The sequence below is a fragment of the Perca flavescens genome, chromosome 22, assembly GCF_004354835.1.
Source record: "Perca flavescens isolate YP-PL-M2 chromosome 22, PFLA_1.0, whole genome shotgun sequence".
Classification (NCBI taxonomy): domain Eukaryota; kingdom Metazoa; phylum Chordata; class Actinopteri; order Perciformes; family Percidae; genus Perca; species Perca flavescens.
In genome coordinates this window covers 28,058,280-28,081,756 of record NC_041352.1, presented here as the reverse complement: position 1 = coordinate 28,081,756, position 23,477 = coordinate 28,058,280, and the positions used below count along the sequence as shown (strand labels likewise).

At 43.2% G+C, this 23,477-nt stretch overlaps 1 protein-coding gene across 2 annotated transcripts in view; it reads right to left on the bottom strand.

Annotated features, from left to right (window-relative positions):
- Nucleotides 1–8,389: 8,389 nt before the first annotated feature.
- LOC114548893 (NACHT, LRR and PYD domains-containing protein 12-like) overlaps nt 8,390–23,477 on the bottom strand; it is a 594,283-nt gene continuing 579,195 nt past the window's right edge. The window contains exons 6-11 of one of the 2 annotated variants that reach the window (XM_028568905.1): nt 21,646–23,461; nt 18,157–18,333; nt 17,335–17,511; nt 12,491–12,649; nt 11,802–11,975; nt 8,390–9,186 (exon numbers count right to left, since the gene is read on the bottom strand). In XM_028568905.1, coding sequence (XP_028424706.1) covers nt 9,171–9,186; nt 11,802–11,975; nt 12,491–12,649; nt 17,335–17,511; nt 18,157–18,333; nt 21,646–23,461 — 2,519 coding nt within the window. In that variant the 3' untranslated portion in view covers nt 8,390–9,170. Of the gene's footprint in view, nt 9,187–11,801; nt 11,976–12,490; nt 12,665–17,334; nt 17,512–18,156; nt 18,334–21,645; nt 23,462–23,477 lie in introns of both variants that reach the window. The other variant, XM_028568906.1, reaches the window with a different exon arrangement.

Genomic DNA, 23,477 nt, shown 5'->3' with positions numbered 1-23,477 from the left:
CTTGATAAAAAATAACTCCTAGATTTCTGACAGTAGTGCTGGAGGTCAGGGCAATACCATCCAGAGTAGCTATATCTTTAGATAATCAGGTTTGGAGGTGTTTAGGGCCCAGCACAATAACTTCACTTTGTTTGAGTTTAACATCAGAAAATTGTAGGTCATCCATGATTTTATATCTTTGATGCATGCTTGGAGTTTAGTTAACTGACTGGTTTCGTCTGGCTTAATTGATAGGTATAATTGGGTGTCATCCGCATAACAATGAAAGTGAATTGAGTGTTTCCTAATAATATTGCCTAGGGGAAGCATATACAAGGTGAATAGAATTGGTCCAAGCACTGAGCCTCAAGGTGAATAGAATTGGTCCAAGCACTGAGCCTTGTGGAACGCCATGGCTAACTTTAGCGTACCTGGAGGATTCATCGTTAACATTAACAAATTGAGATCGATCAGAGAAATAGGACTTAAACCAGCTTAGATCGATTCCTTTAATACCAACTAAGTGTTCCAGTCTCTGTAGCAGTATAGTTTGGTCAATAGTGTCGAATGCAGCACTAAGATCTAGTAAGACAAGTACAGAGACAAGTCGTTTGAAGCAGTTAGATCGTTAGTAATTTTCACCAGTGCCGTCTCTGTGCTATGATGCTTTCTAAATCCTGACTGAACGTCCTCAAATAGACTATTGCTATGTAGAGAATTACATAACTGGTTACATGACACTGGGCTGCTCTAGGGGACGCCACAATGGGGAATTGAACTGCCACATGCTGGCCACAACAACGGGACAGTTATGGTTAAGAAAATAAGAATGGGGAAAGGAACCGTCACACGCAGGAGACGCCGACAACAAAAAGGTTGGTTGTGGTTAGGAAGAGAATATCGCGGAAAGAAACTGCAACATGCTGGATGCGATCCCTGGTCTCCGGGTAAAAGTCCTGTGTTGTTTGACCCACACCCCAACCAACCTCCTTGTGCGGATTTTTGCCTTATCAATATTATTTGCTAATTCCGTAATCGTTCTGGGATCACAAAATATGCTTCCCATTGAAATACATTACTTTAAAATTCATGACCACCACACGAAAATAATGACATTTACGAATCAATAGATTCAATAACTTGACTACACCACGAACTGCCATGTGAATGGGCTGGTGTGCGTGTGCTTGTGTGTGTCAGTGCGTGTGTGTGTGTGTGTGTGTGTTTGTGTGTATGTACGTGAAAATTCTACGTACAGTAACAAAGTATTTGTAATTTGTAACTTTACAATTCTGGTGGATTTATCTTGGTGGTGAACACAAACACATATTAAACATTACTATGAAATAAACAATACAGAAACAGATATAAACTATCCATCCATCTTCATCCACTTATGTGGGGTCGGGTCGCGTGGGCAGCAGCTCCAGCAGGGGACCCCAAACTTCCCTTTCCTGTCTTCCCCACCCCTTGACCCAACTCACCACCAGATGGTGATCGGTTGAAAGCTCAGCCCCTCTCTTCACCTGAGTGTCCAAAACATACGGCCTCAGATCAGATTAAATGATTCTAAAATCAATCATTGACCTTCGGCCTAGGGTGCTCTGGTACACTTATGAGCATCTCTATGGTCGAACATGGTGTTCATTATAGACAATCCATGACTAGCACAGAAGTCCAATCGCGCCTCTCCATGTGTCTCCATCATTGCCCACATGCACGTTGAAGTCCCCAGCAGAACTATGGAGTCCCCCACTGTAGCCCCATGCAGGACTTCATTCAAGTTCCCCCCCCACAACCTGCAAGTGTAGGGAGGCGACCCTCTTGTAGCAGCGTAGCAGCGCTCAGCCGGGGGCTTGTGAGTATCCCCACACCCGCCCAGCGCCTCACACCCTGGGCAACTCCAGAGAAGAAAAGAGTCCAACCCCTATCCAGGAGTATGGTTCCAAAACCGAGACTGTGCGTAGAGGTAAGCCCCACCAGATCTAATTAGTAGCGCTCCACCTCCGGCACAAGTTCCGGCTCCTTCCCCCACAAAGAGGTGACATTCCAGATTCCAGAGCCAGCCTCTGCCGCCCCGCTCTGGTCCGTCGAGGCCCCTGACCTTCACTTCCACCTGTGTGGCAGCGCACCCGACACCAGCGGTTCCTCCCACAGGTGTTGTGCCCATGGGATGGAGAGGGAGGTGCCACAACATTTTTACAGTCTTCAACTGTCCAATTTTGATGAGCTCGTGCAAATTGTAGCCTCCTGTTGGTGGGGTCTTCTGCTGGTGTAGCCCATCCGCCTCAAGGTTGTGCATGTTGTGGCTTCACAAATGCTTTGCTGCATACCTTGGTTGTAACGAGTGGTTATTTGAGTCAAAGTTGATATTCTATCAGCTGGAATCAGTCGGCCCATTCTCCTCTGACCTCAAGCATCAACAAGGCATTTTGGCCCCCCAGGACTGCAGCATCCTGGATGTTTTTACTTTTTCAGACCATTCTTTGTAACCTAGAAACCTAGAAATGGTTGTGCGTGAAAATCCCAGTAACTGAGCAGATTGTGAAATACTCAAACCAGAATGTCTGGCACCAACAACCATGCCACGCTCAAAGTAGCTTAGATCACCTTTCTTTCCCATTCTGACATTCAGTTTGGAGTTCATGAGATAGTCTAGACCTGGACGACACCCCTAAATGCATTGAAGCAGCTGCTATGTGATTGGTTGATTAGATAATCGCATTAACGAGAAATCTTTCAGGTGTTCCTAATAATCTTTAAGGTGAGTGTATATTCTTAGCTCTGTGACTCCAATGTTCATAACATGAGAGGCAACAACTGAGGCTGGACTTGGAGAAAAAGTCCTGATTCATTAAGTTCTAGGACTGCAACTAATCATTATTATATTATTCATTCATCTAAGGATTATTTTGTAGGGTGATCAATTAACCGTTTGGTCTATAAGATGTCAGAAAATATAAAAAAATGTCCATCAGGTGAAGTCTGTAAATGTCTTTTTTGTCTGAAACTCAAAGATATTTAGTTTAATGCAGTGGTGTACTCTACATGTTACGAAGGTATACACAGTATACCCACCAAGAAAGCGCCAGGATTTCCATATACCCATTTAAAAATGCCCAATGACACGCAACAACATACTTTCCATTATAATTTTGATATATTTTGAATTGTCATCTGTGTTTTTCTTCTTCACATAGGCTAAATAAAGGGATTTGTACCGTAAATTGGTTCCATAAAGTGTTTCAAAATGCAGGAAAGTCGTTCAAAACTTCCCTGGGGGGAGGACACCCAGACCACCACTATGATATGGCCCCCCCTCCCCAAAAGGCAGACTCTGACCAATATATTTATATACATTACAGTATAGCCACTACAATACATTAGACCAGTGTTCCCCTAGGGGTACTTTGGAGTACTGTAGGGGGTACGTGAGCTTTTTATGTTGCAGTTTTTGAAGTTTTTGTCTCTTCTTGTCACTATTTTCGCCCTATTCCCATAGGCGCGGGAAGTAGGGGTGCTGGGGGAGCTGCAGCACCCCTTGTTGGCGGCAGCACCCCTTGTTGGCAAACTGCGATCAAGCCAGTATTACCCAATGGGCATTAATCATTATGGTGATAATTATCCAATCAGAATAAAATACAAGTTGTTTAATGTAATGATTGGGAGAAGGCCGCATGCACTGTGTAGATTGGCTAAAGATAAAGGTGGGTGGGCATAGAGCAGGTTGTTTACATCGCACTGATCCAAGATCAGCTTTCTAAGAACGAGTTGAGATTGAAAGAGTGGAATTAATTTGTAACTGATCCCCGGTCAGATTGGGTTGCATCAGCGAGTGAAAGTGTGGAAAACGGAGAGAAAGAAGCGGCTGCTATAAAAATGTCCCGCAAATAAAAAAGCTTTTTTAAAAGAGCTGGGAATGACGAAGAGGAGGATGTCGAGGAGCTAGCCAACGTTAGCTTGGAAGAATCGCTGCCTTCTACCAGCTACACTCAGCCACAGTTAACGGTGGCTAACGTTAACTTTAGCGAAGTTGTTGTGGAAAAAGACAGAGATGAGGCCGCGCTCATCAGCATTACAGAACAAGGTAATGGCCCCCCAGGTACCATCATCTCTGGAGACCCTGCACTACGGGGACCGATTACAGAGACCGTCCGGGAGGAAGTTATACCCAGAGGGATATTAGCCTTTCAGAATCGGCGGCTAAATGTCCAGCATCTCTGAGAGGGGACGAGGCTGGCGGCAGAAAGACCGGCTCTCTCACTAACGAGGCACTGACCCGACACCTTCACAACGGTGAAACGGTACCACGGGAGTGGATTCTATATTCACTGTCCACCGGAGACATTTGTTGCGTTGCCTGTAAAGTGCTCCCAACACACAGCAACACATGTGTAGTAGGGTTTAGCGAGCTGCTGAGGGAGCTGGACTTTGAGGATTTGATCTGCGACTTTGCAAAGAAAAAGACAAGAAATTAGAACTTCTAAAGGTAAGAGCTATTATGCTATCTGTACATTGAGTAGGTTAATATACTCTGTTGTGACCGTGTGACCAGATAATGTACATATTTAGTTTAGTTTATTGAAATGCCATGCATATCACACGTATTGCATCATCATTTTGTGATGCTGCTATAGGCCTGTATGAGACTTAGTGGTCAAGTGCAGTAGCCTATATGTTGGCTTTTGCAGTTTGTGAAGTAGCAGCTGACTAAGTGACTGTTATTTTACAACCTGCACTCAGCTGTGTTGTGTGATGGCATTGTTGTATCTTCAGTCAATCACGTTTCAGAATTACTATTGTGCTTTCTGCTTGGGTGATTTTTAGTGAATATTATATCGCCATAATCTTGAGCCATACAACGCTTTGGTATGATTTAATAAATTGTAACACTGTCTTGTGATGTGTGAGTCAGATGGCAGTACTTGGTTTATTGAACTGGAAAGGCATACTTGATGCCTGCTCAGCTGGACTAGTCATTCATCTTTTTTTTTATTATTTTTTATTCGATAGTGACAGTGGATAGACAGGAAATGGGGGGAGAGAGAGAGAACGACACGCAGCAAAGGGCCGCTGCAAAGGAATCTTTTGACCAGTAGTGATTGGCATGTGATTTAGTGCCCATTTAGTTCGCACCGTATGTAGCCTACTTCATGGAGGGGGGGGAGGCAGAGTTAGAGTCGTTCTGCGCACCCCCCCCCCCCCACCCCCGACAGCACCCCGCAACCCCTGCTGAAAATGACTTCCCGCGCCTCTGCCTGTTCCTTCCTTCTTTCCTTCCTTTTTTCTACTTTCTTCTTTTTTTCAAAAAACAATTCTGCCTTTTTCAAGGTTTTTGTCACTTGTTGAAGTTTGTCTTCCTTCCTTTTTGACAAGTCTTGCTAGTTTTTGTGGCGGTTTTCTAAGTTTCTGATACTGTTTTTCACCTATTCTTGCCTTACTTCCTTCTTTCTACTGAATTTTTCCACGTTTTTATGTTTTTTTAAAGGTTTTTATTGCCTTTTTTCATCAGTATTTAACTTTAGCTGGAACACTGCATTACACTACAGCACTGGTTTAATGTGATATAAACAGAGAAAAGCAGCAAATGTCCATATTTCCATATTGTTTTCTGCTGCTCTTCTCCAGACTCTTAATGTGAAAGCAAGGCTGCTGCTCTTCTCTTCTCCTGACTCTTATTGTGAAAGCGAGGCCGGAAGTGTTGTATCTTGACCCTAACAGGTGGGAAGATGTCGGCTTCTTTCAGAGCGGTGAAACGCTGTTTTTGGGCTCTTTGTCCAGTTGGTTTCACGTCACAGCTGGGGAGGAATCACCCGGTGGGAGGATGGTGGGAGGATGGTGGTTGTCACGTGCACAGTCCAAGCCCCCAGGAAGGGCGCCATGTCTAAAAGCCACCACGGGCTTAGCAGATAACGGTGGTACTGCACCCCATGGCCCAGAAAGACTTCTCACAGAGACTTATATATAGTTGTATATTTCAGCAGATAATTTTTTTTGGGGTACTCCAACCTACCAGCCCGAACACTTAAATGGTCCTTGTTTAAAACGTCATGTTTTTAACATTTTTAACATTCACTAGTAGCCAAATCCAGTTATTAAACTAGGCATGACGAACGCGCATAATGGACGCGAGTAGAGCCGTGGGACTGCGCCCGCCCGCTCACATGACTTTTTTCCCGAGGTCCTGTAGCTGTAATAATAGATAGAGCTAATGGTTGTAATTCACCATGTGTTCTATTAATACATCCATGGTATTATCTTATGATACATCCAAGGGATGTATGGATGCTGTAAAGCCTGTAACGTGGATGTAACATACGTCATTAGCGTTTCCCAAACTGGCGGGGCTATCGGCTAGTAGCTAACATCAGCGGTAGCTAGCATGGATGTATTAAGAGAAAGGTAACACTATAGCTATATGCCCACATAACAATACTACAGACATAGTGATGACATGGCCTAGGTTCTCTCTTAAGATACATCCGAGGGCTGTATGCTGTAAAGCTTGTAACTTGGATGAGCTCTGTTCACCAAACTGCAGGCTAACCTTAGTAGCTAGCGCTAGTAGCTAGCGCTAGTAGCTAGCTAGTAGCACGACATAATGATTCAATCTCCTTGGTTGTCTAAATACATCCATCGGTTATTTGGATAAGCATGTAAACGATCAGGAACAACCAAAACACAATGTTTAACGTTAGTGAATATTTTAGACAATGAAAACGGCGAGTTCATGAGTTTGCCACATGTAAGAGACACGAGAGAGACGCTCATGAACGAGCATATTGCTACCGGTTGCTACGACAACACAAACAAACTGTTGATGGTGTTAGGAAGGTTAGGAAGTATCTTTTTTTCCAAATGTGGTGATTTGTAGAAAAAAAACTGCTAGATCTCCTTAGAAAAAAGAAAAGTAATGTGTGTGGCGTCTCTCTCTCTCTCTCTCTCTGTCTCTCTCTCTGTCTCTCTCTCTCTCTCTCTGTCTCTTTCTCTCTCTCTCTCTCTCTCTCTCTCTCTCTCTCTCTGTCTCTTTCTCTCTGTCTCCCTCTCTCTTCTTATCTATTTTCATAAATCTATTGTAAATCTCTCTTTAGCCGCTTTCCAACTGGAGGGGTTTTTGCAGTTCCTGGAACATAAAATTCCTAGAACCCATTTTTTCTTGTGTTCCAACGGGACAATTTTAACAGTTTTCGCCATCTTATTCATCACTAAATTCACTTCTGACAACGTTTTAGACGAGAAATGAACTGTTTAGATTTCGAATATAGGCAGTCTTGTGTCAATTGATGCCGAATTGACAATTTGCTTCAAAGTTTTCAGAGGTGAGAAGCTCCATGAAGTGAAGCGACAGTCAGCAGGCGACAGTCAGCAGGCGACAGTCAGCAGGCGCCTGCCCCGGCCGCTAGCTCGTCGCTGGGCCAGTCCTGCTCAGAGACCCCGCTGTAAGCTGGAGGTCTCTCAGACCGGACACACACACACACACACACACACACACACACACACACACACACACACACACACACACACCCCGCTGTAAGCTGGAGGTCTCTCAGACCGCTCTCGTTAATAAGAGGCTTTTATTTCACTGTTGACGGATAGTTTATTTAAATATCACAACACATGTCCATCATAAGATTAACGGGAACCTGTGGTTAACTGTCTTTTCGGAGTTAAACTCCACAAGTGTGGACACAAACAAACACACACACACACAGTCACACACACACACACACACACAGTCACACACACACACACACACACACACACATCCACAGCGCAGCAAGCAGAGGCAGGAGAGATACCCGTTTCTCTTCGGGAGACTTGTTTAAATTATGACAAATATGCTATATACATTAGATTTAGTATTTAGTTCATACTTTTTTGGTGTATTTGTTTTCTGATTTTAACTTAATTAAAGACCGTTGCCGTGCTTGCATCACTCCCTTACCCCTCCTACCAGTCCCTATGGCCACTTGCAAATGGAAAAAACGGTTTTGGGGGCAAGTAGTTAGTAGATCTCTTTAGAAGCGGCTTTAGTCTCCACTGAGTGCCAGGATCATTATTGGATGACGCCACACACACAACCTGTTCAACTAGAAATTAAAAACACTGTAGAAAAAGAAGGGTTATTTCACTTATATCTCTTTGTATACGGAAATAAACAATAAATACTGTCAACAAATTTTACACTGACTGCTGTTGTTGTTTTAACTTATTATCCCAAAAGCCAAACAAAAACTACATTATTTCAGTACATGACACCTTTATTTCCAAAGCCTTTAATCCACGTGGGCCAAACACGGCCCCTCTGCAGACACACTGACTGTGAGTGAGTGTCCATGTGTATTTGTGTGTGTGTGTGTGTGTGTGTGTGTGTGTGTGTGTGTGTGTGTGTGTGAGAGAGAGTGTGCGTGTCTGTGTTTGTGTGTGTGTGTGTGGGTCCCTTTGTGAGTGTGTGAAGCTAATCTCGACCGTTGCTGTTGTCGGACAGCGTAGTAATCACCTCACCTATTAACGTTAATTAAAATTTTAACGGTTAATTTAGAAGCGAAGATGTTACTGTGAGGGGGGTAAAGGGCACTGGGAGGTAACGGTTTTGTCAGCGGGAGGTGCAGGTAAGTTTATCTGACAAACAGGTGACTGTCCTGCAGCGACGACAGTCAAGTTCACCATTGATGTGAAAGTGTGAAATGTGGTGATGGTGCAGTGCATATGACACATGCATTTGGTGCGGGAGAACCAGGTATAATTCCCACTGTGATACATCAACCAAGATGTCCCTGAGCAAGACACTTAACCCCTAATTGGGCCAGAGGCATGAGACATATATACAATTGTAAGTCGCTTTGGATAAAAGCGTTAGCTAAATGACATGTAATATAATGTAAAATGTTAGCAAACATATGCTTTCCACACTTGGCTCCACTCTGTAGTCTGACGTATGCTGAGTCAGCTGATTCTGATGGAGACAGAGCCCCCGTCACTGACCCAGAGAGGCTAATGTCGGCCAATCAACTTGCCCGACATCCTTCTTTCATGGCCACGTGGCGTTGCTAATGTGGAAGCGTGCAGAGCCTCAGTCAGTCTCTCCACTCTACCTCCCAGTAACATGGCCCAGTTAGAGGTGCTGCTGCTGCTTCAAGCTCTCGGGATCATCAGGACTCAGCTGGTCCTCCAACACATCATCCTTCTGATCACTCTGACCTCCATCTAATGAGAGAAGAAGACAACAGAAGAGATAAATAGGACTGTGACTGTATGTAGTTTTCATACCGTGGTGAAGAAGTAACGTATCACAACAGTATGGTGGTTAACGGGAGTAAGATATGAGCCGAGGGAAATTCTGCTAGCTGCTAGGCTAATGTATGCAGTGTAAAGTGTAATGTAAAACACTGCAGCTCTATGCTGTCCACCTTAGCTGAGAATGGAGAAATCTTCCCTTCTGTGTATATTCAATTAAACATTACCTGTAGATATCATAAGTACCGAAGCCTACATACAATTCATAAAATTAATAATTAATTATTCTACACCCTCCATTACAGTAATGTAGGTGGCGGTTTTAGCCTTAAACTTGGTTTGCAATCCACTAATTAATACACAGAAGAATAAGTTGCTTTTTCCCACATCGATCTTTTCTCCCCCCAGAGAAGACGGCTGGAGTCCATCTGGAGTTTAATGGTTAGTATTATGAAGTTATTATCTGTATTTATTCAGGGTTTTCCTGCATAGAGAAAGTTTTGGCGCCCTTTAAAGAGGTTTTAGCCAGCGCCAAAGTAATATCACGAACGCCAAAACGTCTGATTTTCAGCAGCCCCCCCCCCCTCTCATCCACAGTCACTACTGTATGCAGCTGCCGTTGATTTGATTGGATCTGAACGCTCCGCTTAGCTCTGATGGTATCTCCGTTAGCAGAGTCAGACTGTACCGGGCTCTCCAGGTGACCATGCTGCTCTGGGGACCGGGGGGGGGCAGCGAGAAACCTCTGCTGACGGATGCAGAGCTCTCCGTCTGCCAGAGCGCTGACTGCTGTCTGTCTGCACGGCGGACTGTGCTGCCGTCTATCAGTATTACATTGCGGCAATTTCATATCCTGTCAAAATAAAAACTATTGTATGTTGTGTTAAGTTCTTTCCGTGTTTTGGTACAGTTGATGTTACCACCTGATGCGAGCCATATGGGAGGAGCCTACACATGAAACTCTTTAGAGTTTGGAGGTCTTTAGCAGCGTTGACCTGACTCCCTGAATAAGCTGCAGAGACGTGGTCTCTCTCCACCTCTCTGCTGAGCCCCGTTCACCTAACAGCATCAGTTCAACTGGATTTCACACTATGATGGTTACATTTACAATCAATCAGCTGTTCACATGTCTGCTGAACTGTAGGGATGGTCTGTTACACTACTGTAGGCCTACAGGCTACTCAGCATCACTGACTATTTATTTATCTATATTTCTAAATAGAAAACATTACATTTGTTATGTTGTTATTGTTATTTTATGTGTCAGAGACACAAAACTATCCCCACTAGGGTAATTGCGTCAGTTGCAAACATCAGAATGTTGTTCATGTTCAACAAGTTAACAACATATACAGGAACAATTAAGTTTTGTTTTTTTGTCTTGCATGCAGAAGGTCACAAAGAGGTGAAGAGCATCTGACTGTTAAACAGAATTACAACTTGTGGTATCTTTTGTTTTGTCAAAGAGCAAATTTATGTTGATTTTGTTTGTTGAAAGATTACATTGTGTGCTGTGACTGCCCCGGCGCCCTTATAGCCTTGAGGATGGGACTGTGGACAGATTGGCTATTTAAGCTATTTAAGTTGATAAATAAAATAGAATCTAATTCTGTGGGAAATACTAACCCCTTAGCTTGACGTCGTCATACTCAGATTCTAGTCAGAAAATAAGTCTGATACAGCAACGGAACTCAACACACGAGACGAGACAATGTATCGTCTCCATAGCAACCACTCTTTGCACTTCCCTCCTAACTTCCGACTTTTAGACTTCTTTGTAGCTGGATATATCATTTGTTTTGTGTAAATATGAATGTGGATAACGTTAGTGATAGTGAGATGCTTGCTACAGTTGCATTTCTAATGATGACTCAGCGAAAACACGTTTTATTTCTCTGATTCACGGCTCTCTCTTCAGTCATTCTCTATCTCGCACATCCATATAACGTTACAGTCCAGACCAAAGTTCCCAACCTCAAATGTTGTGGGAGGGGCTAAGTTCAGCTGGCATCCAGGCTACTGACCCCTATAACTTTCACCTGGAATAAAATAAATGAAAAAAATGCATTGATGACATTATCACTGCGGTGATAAATGAGTGTTTCCAGAGACTCCGTTCATCAGCTGTCAGTCAGTGATGCAGCACATCCAGTATAAAGAGCAGCAGAGACTTCAGTCCTGTTTAGACACCAAGTGGAGCAGCTGTGTAGAGCAGCCTGCTTCCTTTCAGCTCTCATGTTAACGTGTTGGAGTGAAGCTCACAGACCTGCAGAGACTTTGGCCATCAAGTCTGTTGACTCTGCAGATTTCACTGAAGTACACAGTGGAAATAAACTGCTGAGAGTCCTGAATGCATCATTACTGCAGAAACAGAGAGACGTTCACTGCTCTCTTTAATGATAATTTACTGCTGTTGGGTTCAGAGAGAACAGTCTCTGATTGGCTGACTGTTCTCTCTCTCCTCTCACAGCTTCACTGACAAGGTTGGAGGTTTACAGAAAATACTGGATCTTAGCTTTGATACTAACTGGGTTTAGTTTGATACTGCTGAAACCAGCATGGACTGGATCCAACCTTCTACTTACTGCAGATTATCCAGTCTACAGTCTGGACTCTTCATCAGATCACACAGCTGCTTCACGTCTGACTCCTTCAGGTTGTTGCCCCTCAGCTCCAGCTCTCTCAGATGGGAGGGGTTGAACTTCAGAGCTGAGACCAGAGCAGCACAGCTGATCTCTGACAAACCGCAGTCCCACAATCTGAATAAAGAATAAATGACGATAAAAATCTATTTAGAATCCAATCAGATGTGTTGATGTTTTAAATGTGTAGCTCAACATTACTATGTCCTAATCAATGACATTTCCCCTAAAATGAGTAGAATGATTTTGTCATTTGGGATCATCATCATGTCAGCCAATAAAGGATCAATACTATATTCATCCTCTAAACAGCTGTGTGTTCTGAAAAATCAATATCATTGATTAGACAGTTGTGAAAACACTGAAATTAACAGAAACAAATATTTCTACTTCAGCAAGTACATTAGCAATTTAAAACCATGTGTGACAATTTACCAACAATTATAAACATGAATTTACTAACTGGACATTTTCTACAGTTTCTTTAACAAACAAGTCTCTAAATTCGTATTAAAATATGAAAAGAACATTCATAACTTTGTGGATGTAAGTTATGTTTGTACATGAATTCAAATTAAATTGTTATGTTAACATATTAGATCTATAATAGTTACAGAGAGTCAGAAACTGACATCAGAGTCTCCAGTCTACAGTTTGGACTCTCCAGAAAACCACACAGTAGCTTCACTCCTGAATCCTTCAGCTTGTTGTTGCCCAGGTCCAGCACTCTCAGATGGGAGGGGTCGGACTTCAGAGCTGAGACCAGAGCAGCACAGCTGATCTCTGACAACCTGCAGCAGAACAATCTGAATAAAGAATAAATGATGTAACTTTAGAAGACAATGTTCCTGCTTGAAATCATTCAATGTTTAATAATCTTTTCAGAGCCAAAGAAGGTTTAGAAAACAGAAACACCTGAACACAACAGGATCAGGATTAAAACTGTAAAATACAAAAAGTTAAAAAGAGCTCTAATTAATTTGCTGCTACTTCAATAAAGACTTGAGTGGATTATTTAGTGTTATTCAGTTATATTAAGGTTTTAAATCTGTAGCTCAACATTACTCTGCTGCATTGACATGAATTAGACGTGTTTACTAAATGCAATTCGTTTACAATAATTACACATAGTAAGCCATAATTTTGACAGGTTAAACAAGATCATCTTATTAAAGTTTATTATTAATCAAAATGTAGCTAATCTTCACTACCATCCTAATGTTTCAGGTAGAGATGAGTTTTCTGAACACATCTGCTCTTTAATTAGTTCACTTACTGTACAGCTCTAGAAAACACCACTATCCTCACATGGACACTAATCATATAAACAACTCTAACAGTTCAAATCTGACTTTTCCTACATTCATAGTCAAGTCAATTTTATTTATACAGCCCAATATCACAGATGACAGATTTGGCTCAAGAGGCTTTCCAACCTGTACTGCATATGACTCCCTCTGTCCTTAGTAAAGGGCCTAAAAGATGTCATCGTACCTCTCATAATTCATAAGGCCGTGCTAACTAAGTTACAGAGATATTTAACATCCTTAGTTGAGTTCAGAGTGACCAACCATGACAGCAGATCACAGGAAATGTTGGCTTTATCAAACTGGTAAACTAATTCAAGTGAGAGACACTACAAAGTTATACTTGTTCTATCTTACAACAATGTTTGTGACTGATTTGTTTCAATTAGTGTGTAAGTGTGTAAGTGTGTAACTGTGTAAGTGTGCGTGTCCATGTGCCTGTGCGTTTGTTTGTAGGTTCCTTTGGCAACCAGTATGAGTCAGTTTCCCCCTTTTGCAGAAGCATCGCTGCATGTCATGCTAGCAAACACTAATAACACATTACACTTGGCAGCAGGTAACGTTAGCCTTCCGTTAGCTACAGTAATAACTGGATTCAACACAGTTAAAATGCTGACCGTTAAACGCTGTAAAGTGTGTCTGTATTTCACTGGAGAGGATTCTAACACGTACAACAGTCTGCCGCAAAAGCTATGAGCTGAAAGACACAAACTAGCACTGGTCACTGCTGTTGTTGTAAAACAAAACAGACAAAGTTATAACCATAACCCCCAAAACAGAGGGGAATAAATGTTGCATTTACTTAAAACTGGTAAACCTCGTGGTGCATTCAAAGTTATTGTGAAATACCAAAACCATGATCCGAACCGTGAGTTTTGCGATATGTTGCACCCTTATTTGAGAGGGATTAGAAATTATATTGCAAGCATTCTCTCATTGTTTCATTATTTAAATGTGTGGTATATATTAAATTAATTGCTCCAAATATAAGCAGTTTAAAACATGGCATCCGTATTGTCAATTTCGGCAACCAAAAGCTGATGCCTGCGTTGAAAAGCGTTGGCGAATCTAAATTCTGAAGCTTTTTAGTGCACGCCAAAAGTTGTGTCTGGGGCATGCCGTTGATTTCTCATGCTTCACCATGAAACAGGAAGGGGTTAGTAACTAGACTGTGCATTGTCCAATCTGTTCTAAACTGCTCAGGCTGTATAAGGGTCCTGGCCTGAACACATACATGTCAATATTGAGGTATTATTATAGCACCCCTTACTGGCAACACAAAGTTACAGTCGTTACACTTTCATGTCCTCTTCTTAACTTGTTAACCCTAAACCCTTAAGACCTTGATGATGCTTCATCATGATTTTTTGTTGAAGGGCGTCGCCGTGGTGGCACAGCGAACTTCGATGTTACATCATGAAACAAAAAGCTGTTGTAACTTTAATATACATTGTCTGATCTGCCCCAGATCTTTCATACATGCTGTTAGCCCAGGACTGGAATGAATCACATGGGTCTCAGGCCTTATGGTAAATTGGCTCAATAGTGCCCCCTGCAATATTTTACAGAAATAGCCCCTGCAGTGTGTTTCACCTAGACGTATGAGATTTGGTAAGCATATGTACTTAAAAAAAGCCTTACCCTAAACTCAACTGTATGTCAGCCACATTAATATTAATGTGCAAATTATGGACGGTGTGGACATAGCTTGGTGTCAAATTACCACATTAAGTTTATCACTTAATTATCTTCATATTTTCTGGATTTCAGAGTCCACTCTTTTCTACATCCATATATACGAGGAAGCAAAACATATCATATGTAAAGAAGGAAACTCTGCCTCTGTAAAAATAAAATGTTGGAGAAGCCGACAGACTGAATTATATATATAAAAATATACATTTAACTACTGCTTTTAAATGAAACCATTCAAGGACTTAGGCTAATTATTTCCACAAACGAACTGTTGTACACGTTACCTGAAAAGCGAGGATTGGAAGTAACAAACCTGAGGTCATTTTTACAATTCATTGTCCGTCTGGTTTTATTTTCTAAAAAAGCTTGTAAAACATCAACCCTGTTGTCTAGAGTCAATCTGGCAAATATCTCTCTGGGGACAATAAAGTACCTATAGCTTGCAAAATGGTCCCTATGATATGTGAAAATTAAAACCTTTTTTTGTAGGACTATAGCAAACACATCGTTGGAAAGGTCTCAACCTGGAGAGGAACATATGTCAGTCTGAAGAGGATACATTACTCCTGCTTTGAAATATTGACTTCTGAACCTTGAACCCAGTCCATGTTTGAAGGCTTGTCATTTAGCAACAGAAGGTGCTACACACATAAAACCAGCTGTTATAGAAAGCTCTGGACATTAGCTATCATGTAGATATGGTCTCCAAAGTTTATCCACTGTAAGCACTGTCAAATATGGTAATAAGCTATTTTCACCTATTTAACGATTCTATTTTTAAAATCTGATAACACCAGTGTGTTCCCAATCCCAAAAAAAAACCAGGGTGTATCCAGAATTATACACTACCAACTTCTACTTATGAGAAATATACCAATATATTTAAAAACTACAACTCCCACTATAAACGCGGCCCAGAATCTGTTACAAAGCTTGAGCACTTGTAGTTCTTCCGGGGTGGGTGGGAGGATGTGTTCGGCTCCTCTTTCTGCTGTCTGCCGTGACTGGGCTTCATTCCGTTTCAGATTGATGCCGCCCGCCGGCCGGCCGAGAACACAATACATGAGACAAATACATGAAACTGTATTTTATTATTGATGCTATCTTTATTGTTTAACTCCTCAAATACAACGTTAGACAAAAATATCAATATTACGAATATTATGTATTTGTATCTTTTATATCCGCCGAGCGGTAATTACGACGTCACTTCCGGAGTCTTCAGCTGATTTTTTTTAAACGTTAGAACTTACTGGAACAAAACTGAGCAACGTGTTGTTGCTGGTGACAAAACTACTGATTATATATATTTATTACATGGCTTGCTTATATTCTAATGTACAATGCGGTCTGTTATTTTCTTGATAACAGACCGTTGCTAAGTATTACACACCGTTGCCATGCATAGCAGAGCGTTGCCATGGACGCAGTTCTGTTCCCTCCGGAGGAGAGCTATCAATCGATCCGCTAGAAGAAGATTGGCGTCGGGGTCCTGATCACCCCGTCGTTGTTGTATTCGCTATAACAACGCTCTACATTATGCCTTACGTATATTTAAGCAATACTGGCGTTATAGCCCCGCTGATCGCCGTCTGATTCTGTGAATGAATGCCCGCATTGCATCGTGGGACATCGGCTTTGAATGCGCCCAGCTCGGCTCATATCGTAGCCTACTGTTCTGTCTTATTTACTGTAATATTTCACCGGTAATAAGACCAAAATAATATTATTAAAATAAAGAAATGCATACCATGATAACAGCTAAATACATGTTGAAAGATGTAGCGTTATAGTTTTAAAAATATCAATAAACAACAAAGCAATCCAGCTTCCCTGGCCGAAATAGACCGAAATAATAACATTAAAAGAAATCCATATAAACCGTGACAAGATCTGGTGAATAAATGTTGATTAAAACAGCGATTATTGGGCTAAAAATACCAATAATATCAAAGCTGTATCCAGCTTCTCGGCTGCAGCCGAGTGGCAGAAAGTTTCATGATGTGATTACGTAAGATGCTTCTCATTGAAATACGTTAGTATAAAAAACGTGACCCCAACACGTAAATCTTCACAATTACGTAATGGTATCACGTTCTAATAGATTTAATTTCGTAATGCCATCACGAACTGACGTGAGACTGGGTTGTGAAAATCACAATATGACTTTTTCTATAAATTGTGCAGCCCTTTTTCTTTTAATTTTTAATTTTAAATGTGTTTCATATGTAAAAACATTTTTGAATATTGATTTAATTTTGCAGCACATTGAAGAATAAATCTTAAAGTTGTCTGACAAACACTGATCCAGTTTCTACCTGAAATAGGGCCTCTGGAGACAAACTGTTCAGACTGAAAAACTGAAAACAAACAAAGGGTTGTCGTGATTTGTTCTCAGACAAATGCAGAAAACAAGTGAACTGATATAAATGTAAAACTCCTGTTATGTATTTCATTTTGATAGATCAACTGACCTCAGAGTATCCAGTCTACAGTTTGGACTCTCCAATCCAGCACACAGCTGCTTCACTCCTGAATCCTTCAGGTTGTAGTTGTAACTCAGATCCAGCTCTCTCAGATGGGAGGGGTTGGACTTCAGAGCTGAGACCAGAGCAGCACAGCTGATCTCTGACAAACGGCACCACCTCAATCTGAATGAAGATCAGATATCTTGATGTTTTAAATGTGTAGCTCAACATTACTACATCCTAATCAATGATCATTACCCTAAAATGAGTGTTGTTTAAAAATAGTAGTTAGTTAAACAAATGTACTTTTGTGACTTTAATTGCATCCCTCTGACTCTTCAAATATAAACTGTGTAATTTAGGAACGAGGCTTAGGGCAAAAAATAGCAATTGCATTGAAACCTGGTACAAACCATCTCTCCTTGATTTTACACAAAGTTAATGTTTAATTGTGCATTTTTCCTGTCTCAATAAAAACAAATTGCTAAGAACTATAGAAAATGGCCAAATTTAAATACACAAATCTTTATTTAATCATCCAAGCAAGGAGAGAAACATGGACCTTTAGTTAATTCTATGTGCAGTGCAGTTTTTATATTACTGCTATCATGTTTTGCTTTCTTTCTAAATAAATTTAATGTGGCATATAAAATGTATTTTTTAAGAAGAATTTGTATTTTTCTTATTTGTTGTTCCATTTTTCATTTGTGCTGTTGAGCAAAGCAAAAAAAAGCTTTCTCCTCTATCATTTAAAAAATCTGTGAAAAAAATATTTAACTTTAGTAAACATGTCCCTTGTTTTTACAAGAATGAAATAGATGAACTGACCTCAGAGTCTCCAGTCTACAGTTTGGACTCTCCAATCCAGCACACAGACGCTTCACTCCTGAATCCTTCAGGTTCTTGTTGTTGCTCAGGTCCAGCTCTTTCAGGTGGGAGGGGTTGAACTTCAGAGCTGAGACCAGAGAAGCACAGCTGATCTCTGACAAACTGCAGTCAACCAATCTGAATGAAGAACAAATGAAGTAGATAAAAGAAAAAAGCTATTCCTTAAAGGATCTTCCCCAGTTTTGTAACACAAGGAGAGCCTGCCAGAGCTTCTTATTTGGTCCAAAAGTCTGAATCATCCAAAAAATGCTTTCACATTATAAACTTGGTCTTTTGATCTGGACCGTGGTCCGGGGGAGGTTTCACACCTGTAATTGTGGTTCCGATCAAACTAAAAAGTTTCACAAGCTATAAAAATCATCACTTTCTCCACTGCAAGCACTTTATAAACAAACACTCAAGGCATTGGACATCAAGTTATCATCATTGTAACATAATCCAAAGACATAATCTCATGACCTTTAACAGTTTTATGTTTCTTGCTGAGGTTAGTTTAATCTATAAAGTAATCAATGATCTGGCTGCTCCACCATTAAATGAGTTTGTGTCACTGTGAACCATCACCTTATCGTGGTGGAGAGGTTTGTGTGTCTCTGTGAACCTGAGGGCTGTGTTTTCTGGAGCTTTGTGCTCCCAAGGCAAAGTGGTCTCAGGTGAGGGGCCAGACAAAGAATGGTTCAAAAACCCTATGGAAAAACAAGGTAGAGATGGAGTGACCCTGCCCCGAGGAAGCCCGGGGCCCCCGTCTGGAGCCAGGCCCAGACGGCGGGCTCGTCGGGCGGCGCCTGGTGGCGGGTTTGCCACGGAGCCCGGCCGGGCACAGCCCGAACAAGCTACGTGGCTCCCATCTCCAGCCCATGGGCCCACCACCTGTGGGAGGAACCGCTGGGGTCGGGTGCGCTGCCACATGGGTGGCAGTGAAGGTCAGGGGCCTCGACGGACCAGACCCGGGCAGCAGACGCTGGCTCTGGGGACGTGGAACGTCACTTCTCTGTGGGGGAAGGGCCGGAACTGGTGCGGGAGGTGGGCGCCACCGGTTAGATCTGGTGGGGCTTACCTCACGCACAGTCTCGGTTCTGGAACCGTACTCCTGGATAGGGGTTGGACTCTTTTCTTCTCCGGAGTTGCCCAGGATGTGAGGCGCCGGGCGGGTGTGGGGATACTCACAAGCCCCCAACTGAGCGCCGCTACGTTGGAGTTTACCCCGGTGGACGAGAGGGTCGCCTCCCTACGCCTGCGCGTTGTGGGGGGGGAAAACTCTGACTGTTGTTTGTGCAAATGCACCAAACAGGAGTTCGGAGTATTCGGCCTTCTTGGAGACCTTGAGTGGAGTCCTGCATGGGGCTCCAGTGGGGGACTCCATTGTTCTGCTGGGGGACTTCAACGCACACGTGGGCAATGATGGAGACAGGTGGAGAGGCGTGATTGGGAGGAACGGCCTCCCTGATCTAAACCAGAGTGGTTGTTTGTTGTTGGACTTCTGTGCTAGTCATGGATTGTCTATAACAAACACCATGTTCGAACATAGGGATGCTCATAAGTGTACCTGGTACCAGAGCACCCTAGGCCGAAGGTCAATGATCGATTTCATAATCGTTTCATCTGATCTGAGGCCGTATGTTTTGGACACTCGGGTGAAGAGAGGGGCAGAGCTGTCAACCGATCACCATCTGGTGGTGAGTTGGGTCAGGGGGTGGGGGAAGACTCTGGACAGACCTGGTAAGCCCAAACCTGTAGTGCGGGTAAATTGGGAACGTCTGGAGGAGGCCCCTGTCCGACAGACTTTCAACTCACACCTCCGGCGGAGCTTTTCGTGCATCCCTGTGGAGTCTGGGGGCATTGAACCCGAGTGGACAATGTTCAAAGTTTCCATTGCTGAAGCTGCGGCGAGGAGCTGTGGTCTTAGGGTCTTAGGTGCCTCAAGGGGCGGTAACCCACGAACACCGTGGTGGACACCGGTGGTTCGCAAGTGAGGGGACAATGGAGCGGGAGATTGGTCGGAGAATCGGCGCAGCGGGTGCGGTATTACATTCAATCTATCGCACCGTTGTGAAGAAAAGAGAGCTGAGCCAGAAGGCAAAGCTCTCGATCTACCGGTCAGTTTTCGTTCCTACCCTCACCTATGGTCATGAAGGCTGGGTCATGACCGAAAGAACGAGATCCAAGGTACAAGCGGCCGAAATGGGTTTCCTCAGGAGGGTGGCTGGCGTCTCCCTTAGAGATAGGGTGAGAAGCTCAGTCATCCGTGAGGAGCTCGGAGTAGAGCCGCTGCTCCTTTGCGTCGAAAGGAGCCAGTTGAGGTGGTTCGGGCATCTGGTAAGGATGCCCCCTGGGCGCCTCCCTAGGGAGGTGTTCCAGGCACGTCCAGCTGGGAGGAGGCCTCGGGGAAGACCCAGGACTAGGTGGAGGGACGTCCAGCTGGGAGGAGGCCTCGGGGAAGACCCAGGACTAGGTGGAGGGATTATATCTCCAACCTGGCCTGGGAACGCCTCGGGATCCCCAAGTCGGAGCTGGTTAATGTTGCTCGGGAAAGGGAAGTTTGGGGTCCCCTGCTGGAGCTGCTCCCCCTGCGACCCGACACCGGATAAGCGGACGAAGATGGATGGATGGATGGATGGATGGTGTCACTGTGTTCAGGCACTGGGAGGAGAACTAGGATGACCAACAGAAGTGACTGTGCAGGACAGAACAGATCTATTGAGTAGGGTAGATCAGTCTTCTCTGTTAGAGACACAAAGTATTATAACTCAGTACCAAGCGAGATAAGAGAATGTAACAACTTTGTTGGTTTTGAATTAAAGTTGAAATCATGGCTGAAATACACCCAATCATCAGTCTCCCATCAATCATAAACCTAATCAGCCGATCTTTATGTAGTGAAGTCCTGTTGTAATGGTGTCTAAATGTTGTGGAATTGTATTGTTGCTGTTGTCTTCATGTTGTGGTTCTTGTTGTCAAATTAGTGTCTTTGTGTTGTGGTTTTTGTTGTTTATTGTTGTAGTGGGCGAGGTTTAATACTGTGAAATTTGATTGTTGTCCTTACTACTGTGTTAGCCTTTTTTACTACAGTGTTAGATTTCCCTTTTGACAGAGTTGTTATTTTTTTAGTTTCTAGTTTCCTGCCCAGGGACTACAGATTAAAATGATTTTATAGCTAATTCTGGTACTGCTAAGGAGCTGTGCATTGTCCCTGTTGAATAAATAAATAAATTAATTAACTGTTACTGATGTTCAAGAGCTGTTCTACAGAAACACAAATATCACCAAAACTAGTGTGAGAAAAATATAATGATCCGTTTTTTTTGGGTTGGATTAAAAAACAGTCTCATGCATGATTTATAATCTAAATGTGTGTGAAGTGTGTATCTTTACTCTAATACTGATGGCTTCAGCTTTACATTGATTTATTGTTTTCACATCTGGACTTACTGAGCCTTTCTGCAGTTCCTCACAGCTGGAACCAGTCTCAGTTTTCCCTCCGGTGATGTGTTGTACTGACTCAGGTCCAACTCATCCAGAACCTCCTCTGACATCTGCAGCATGTAGGACAGAGCTGAGCAGTGGATCTCAGAGAGTTTCTTCTCTGATCTATTCGCTGACTTCAGGAACTCTTGGATCTCCTGATGGACTGAGTGGTCGTTCATCTCCGTCAGACAGTGGAAGATGTTGATGCTTCTGTCAGGAGACATTTTGGTCTTCATCTCCTTCAGGTTGTTGATGGCTCCCTGGATGATTTCTGGACTGTTGTCTGTCTGACCCAGCAGGCCTCCTAAGAGTCTCTGGTTGGACTCCAGAGAGAGGCCATGAAGGAAGCGGACAAACAGGTCCAGGTGGCCATTTTTACTCCTCAGGGATTTCTCCATGGCTGTCTTCAGGAAGAAATCCAGGGATGGGTAATTGTTATCATTGCCATCGTTCACGTCACTGTTATCACAGTCCCAGCCTTTTCCCAGGAAGTCGTCCAGAACCTCTGTGTTCCTAGTGGTGTAACAGTGGAACAGGTAGACTGCAGCCAGAAACTCCTGAACACTCAGATGAACGAAGCAGTAGACTGTTTTCTGGAAGATCACACTCTCTCTTTTGAAGATCTCTGAACAAACTCCTGAGTACAGCGAGGTCTCTGTGACATCCAGACCACAGCGCTCCAGGTCTTCTTGGTAGAACATGATGTTTCCTTTCTTCAGCTGTTCAAACGCCAGCCTCCCCAGCTTCAGAAGAACTTCCCTGTCAGCCTCCGTCAGCTCCTGTGGACTCGTCTCATGTCCCTCAGCATACTTGAGCTTCTTCCTCTTTGTCTGAACAAGCAGGAAGTGTGAGTACATGTCAGTCAGGGTCTCGGGCAGCTCTCCTCTCTGGTCTGTAGTCAACATGTGGTCCAGAACTGTAGCAGTGATCCAGCAGAAGACTGGGATCAGACACATGATGTGGAGGCTCCTGGAGGACTTGATGTGGGAGATGATTCTGCTGGACAGCTCTTCATCACTGACTCTCTTCCTGAAGTACTCCTCCTTCTGGTCGTCAGTGAAGCCTCGTACTTCTGTTACCCTGTCAACACACAAAGGAGGGATCTGATTGGCTGCTGCAGGTCGGGAAGTTATCCAGACGAGAGCCGAGGGAAGCAGCTTCCCCTCGATGAGGTTTGTCAACAACACGTTGACTGATGACTTCTGTGTGACATCAGAAACAGCCTCGTTGTTGTTGAAATCCAGGTAAAGTCTGCTTTCATCCAGGCCATCAAAGATGAAGAGAAGTTTAGAGCCAGCGAGCTGCTCTGCTGTGACCTCCTGTAATGTTGGATGGAAAACACGGAGCAGCTCCAGAAGACTGTACTGCTCATCTCTGATCAAGTTCAGCTCCCTGAAGGAAAGAGGAATCACCAGATCCACATCTTGGTTTTCCAAACCCTCGGCCCAGTCCAGACAGAACTTCTGCACTGAGAAGGTTTTTCCAACGCCAGCGACGCCGATCATCATAACAACTCCGATGTGTTTCTGTTGGCCAGGTAAGGCTTTAAAGATGTCGTTGCACTTGATTGGAGAGTCATGGAGGGTCTCCATCTTGGAAGCTGTCTCGAGCTGCCTCACCTCATGTTGGGTATTAACTTCTTCACTCACTTCGTCTGTGATGTAGAGCGCAGTGAAGATCCTGTTGAGGAGGGTTCCACTTCCTGTTTGATCAGCTCCTTCAGTCACACGTTCATATGTCCCCTTCACACTGATCTTATGTTTATGTTTAACAATGTACACTGTAAGGAAATACAA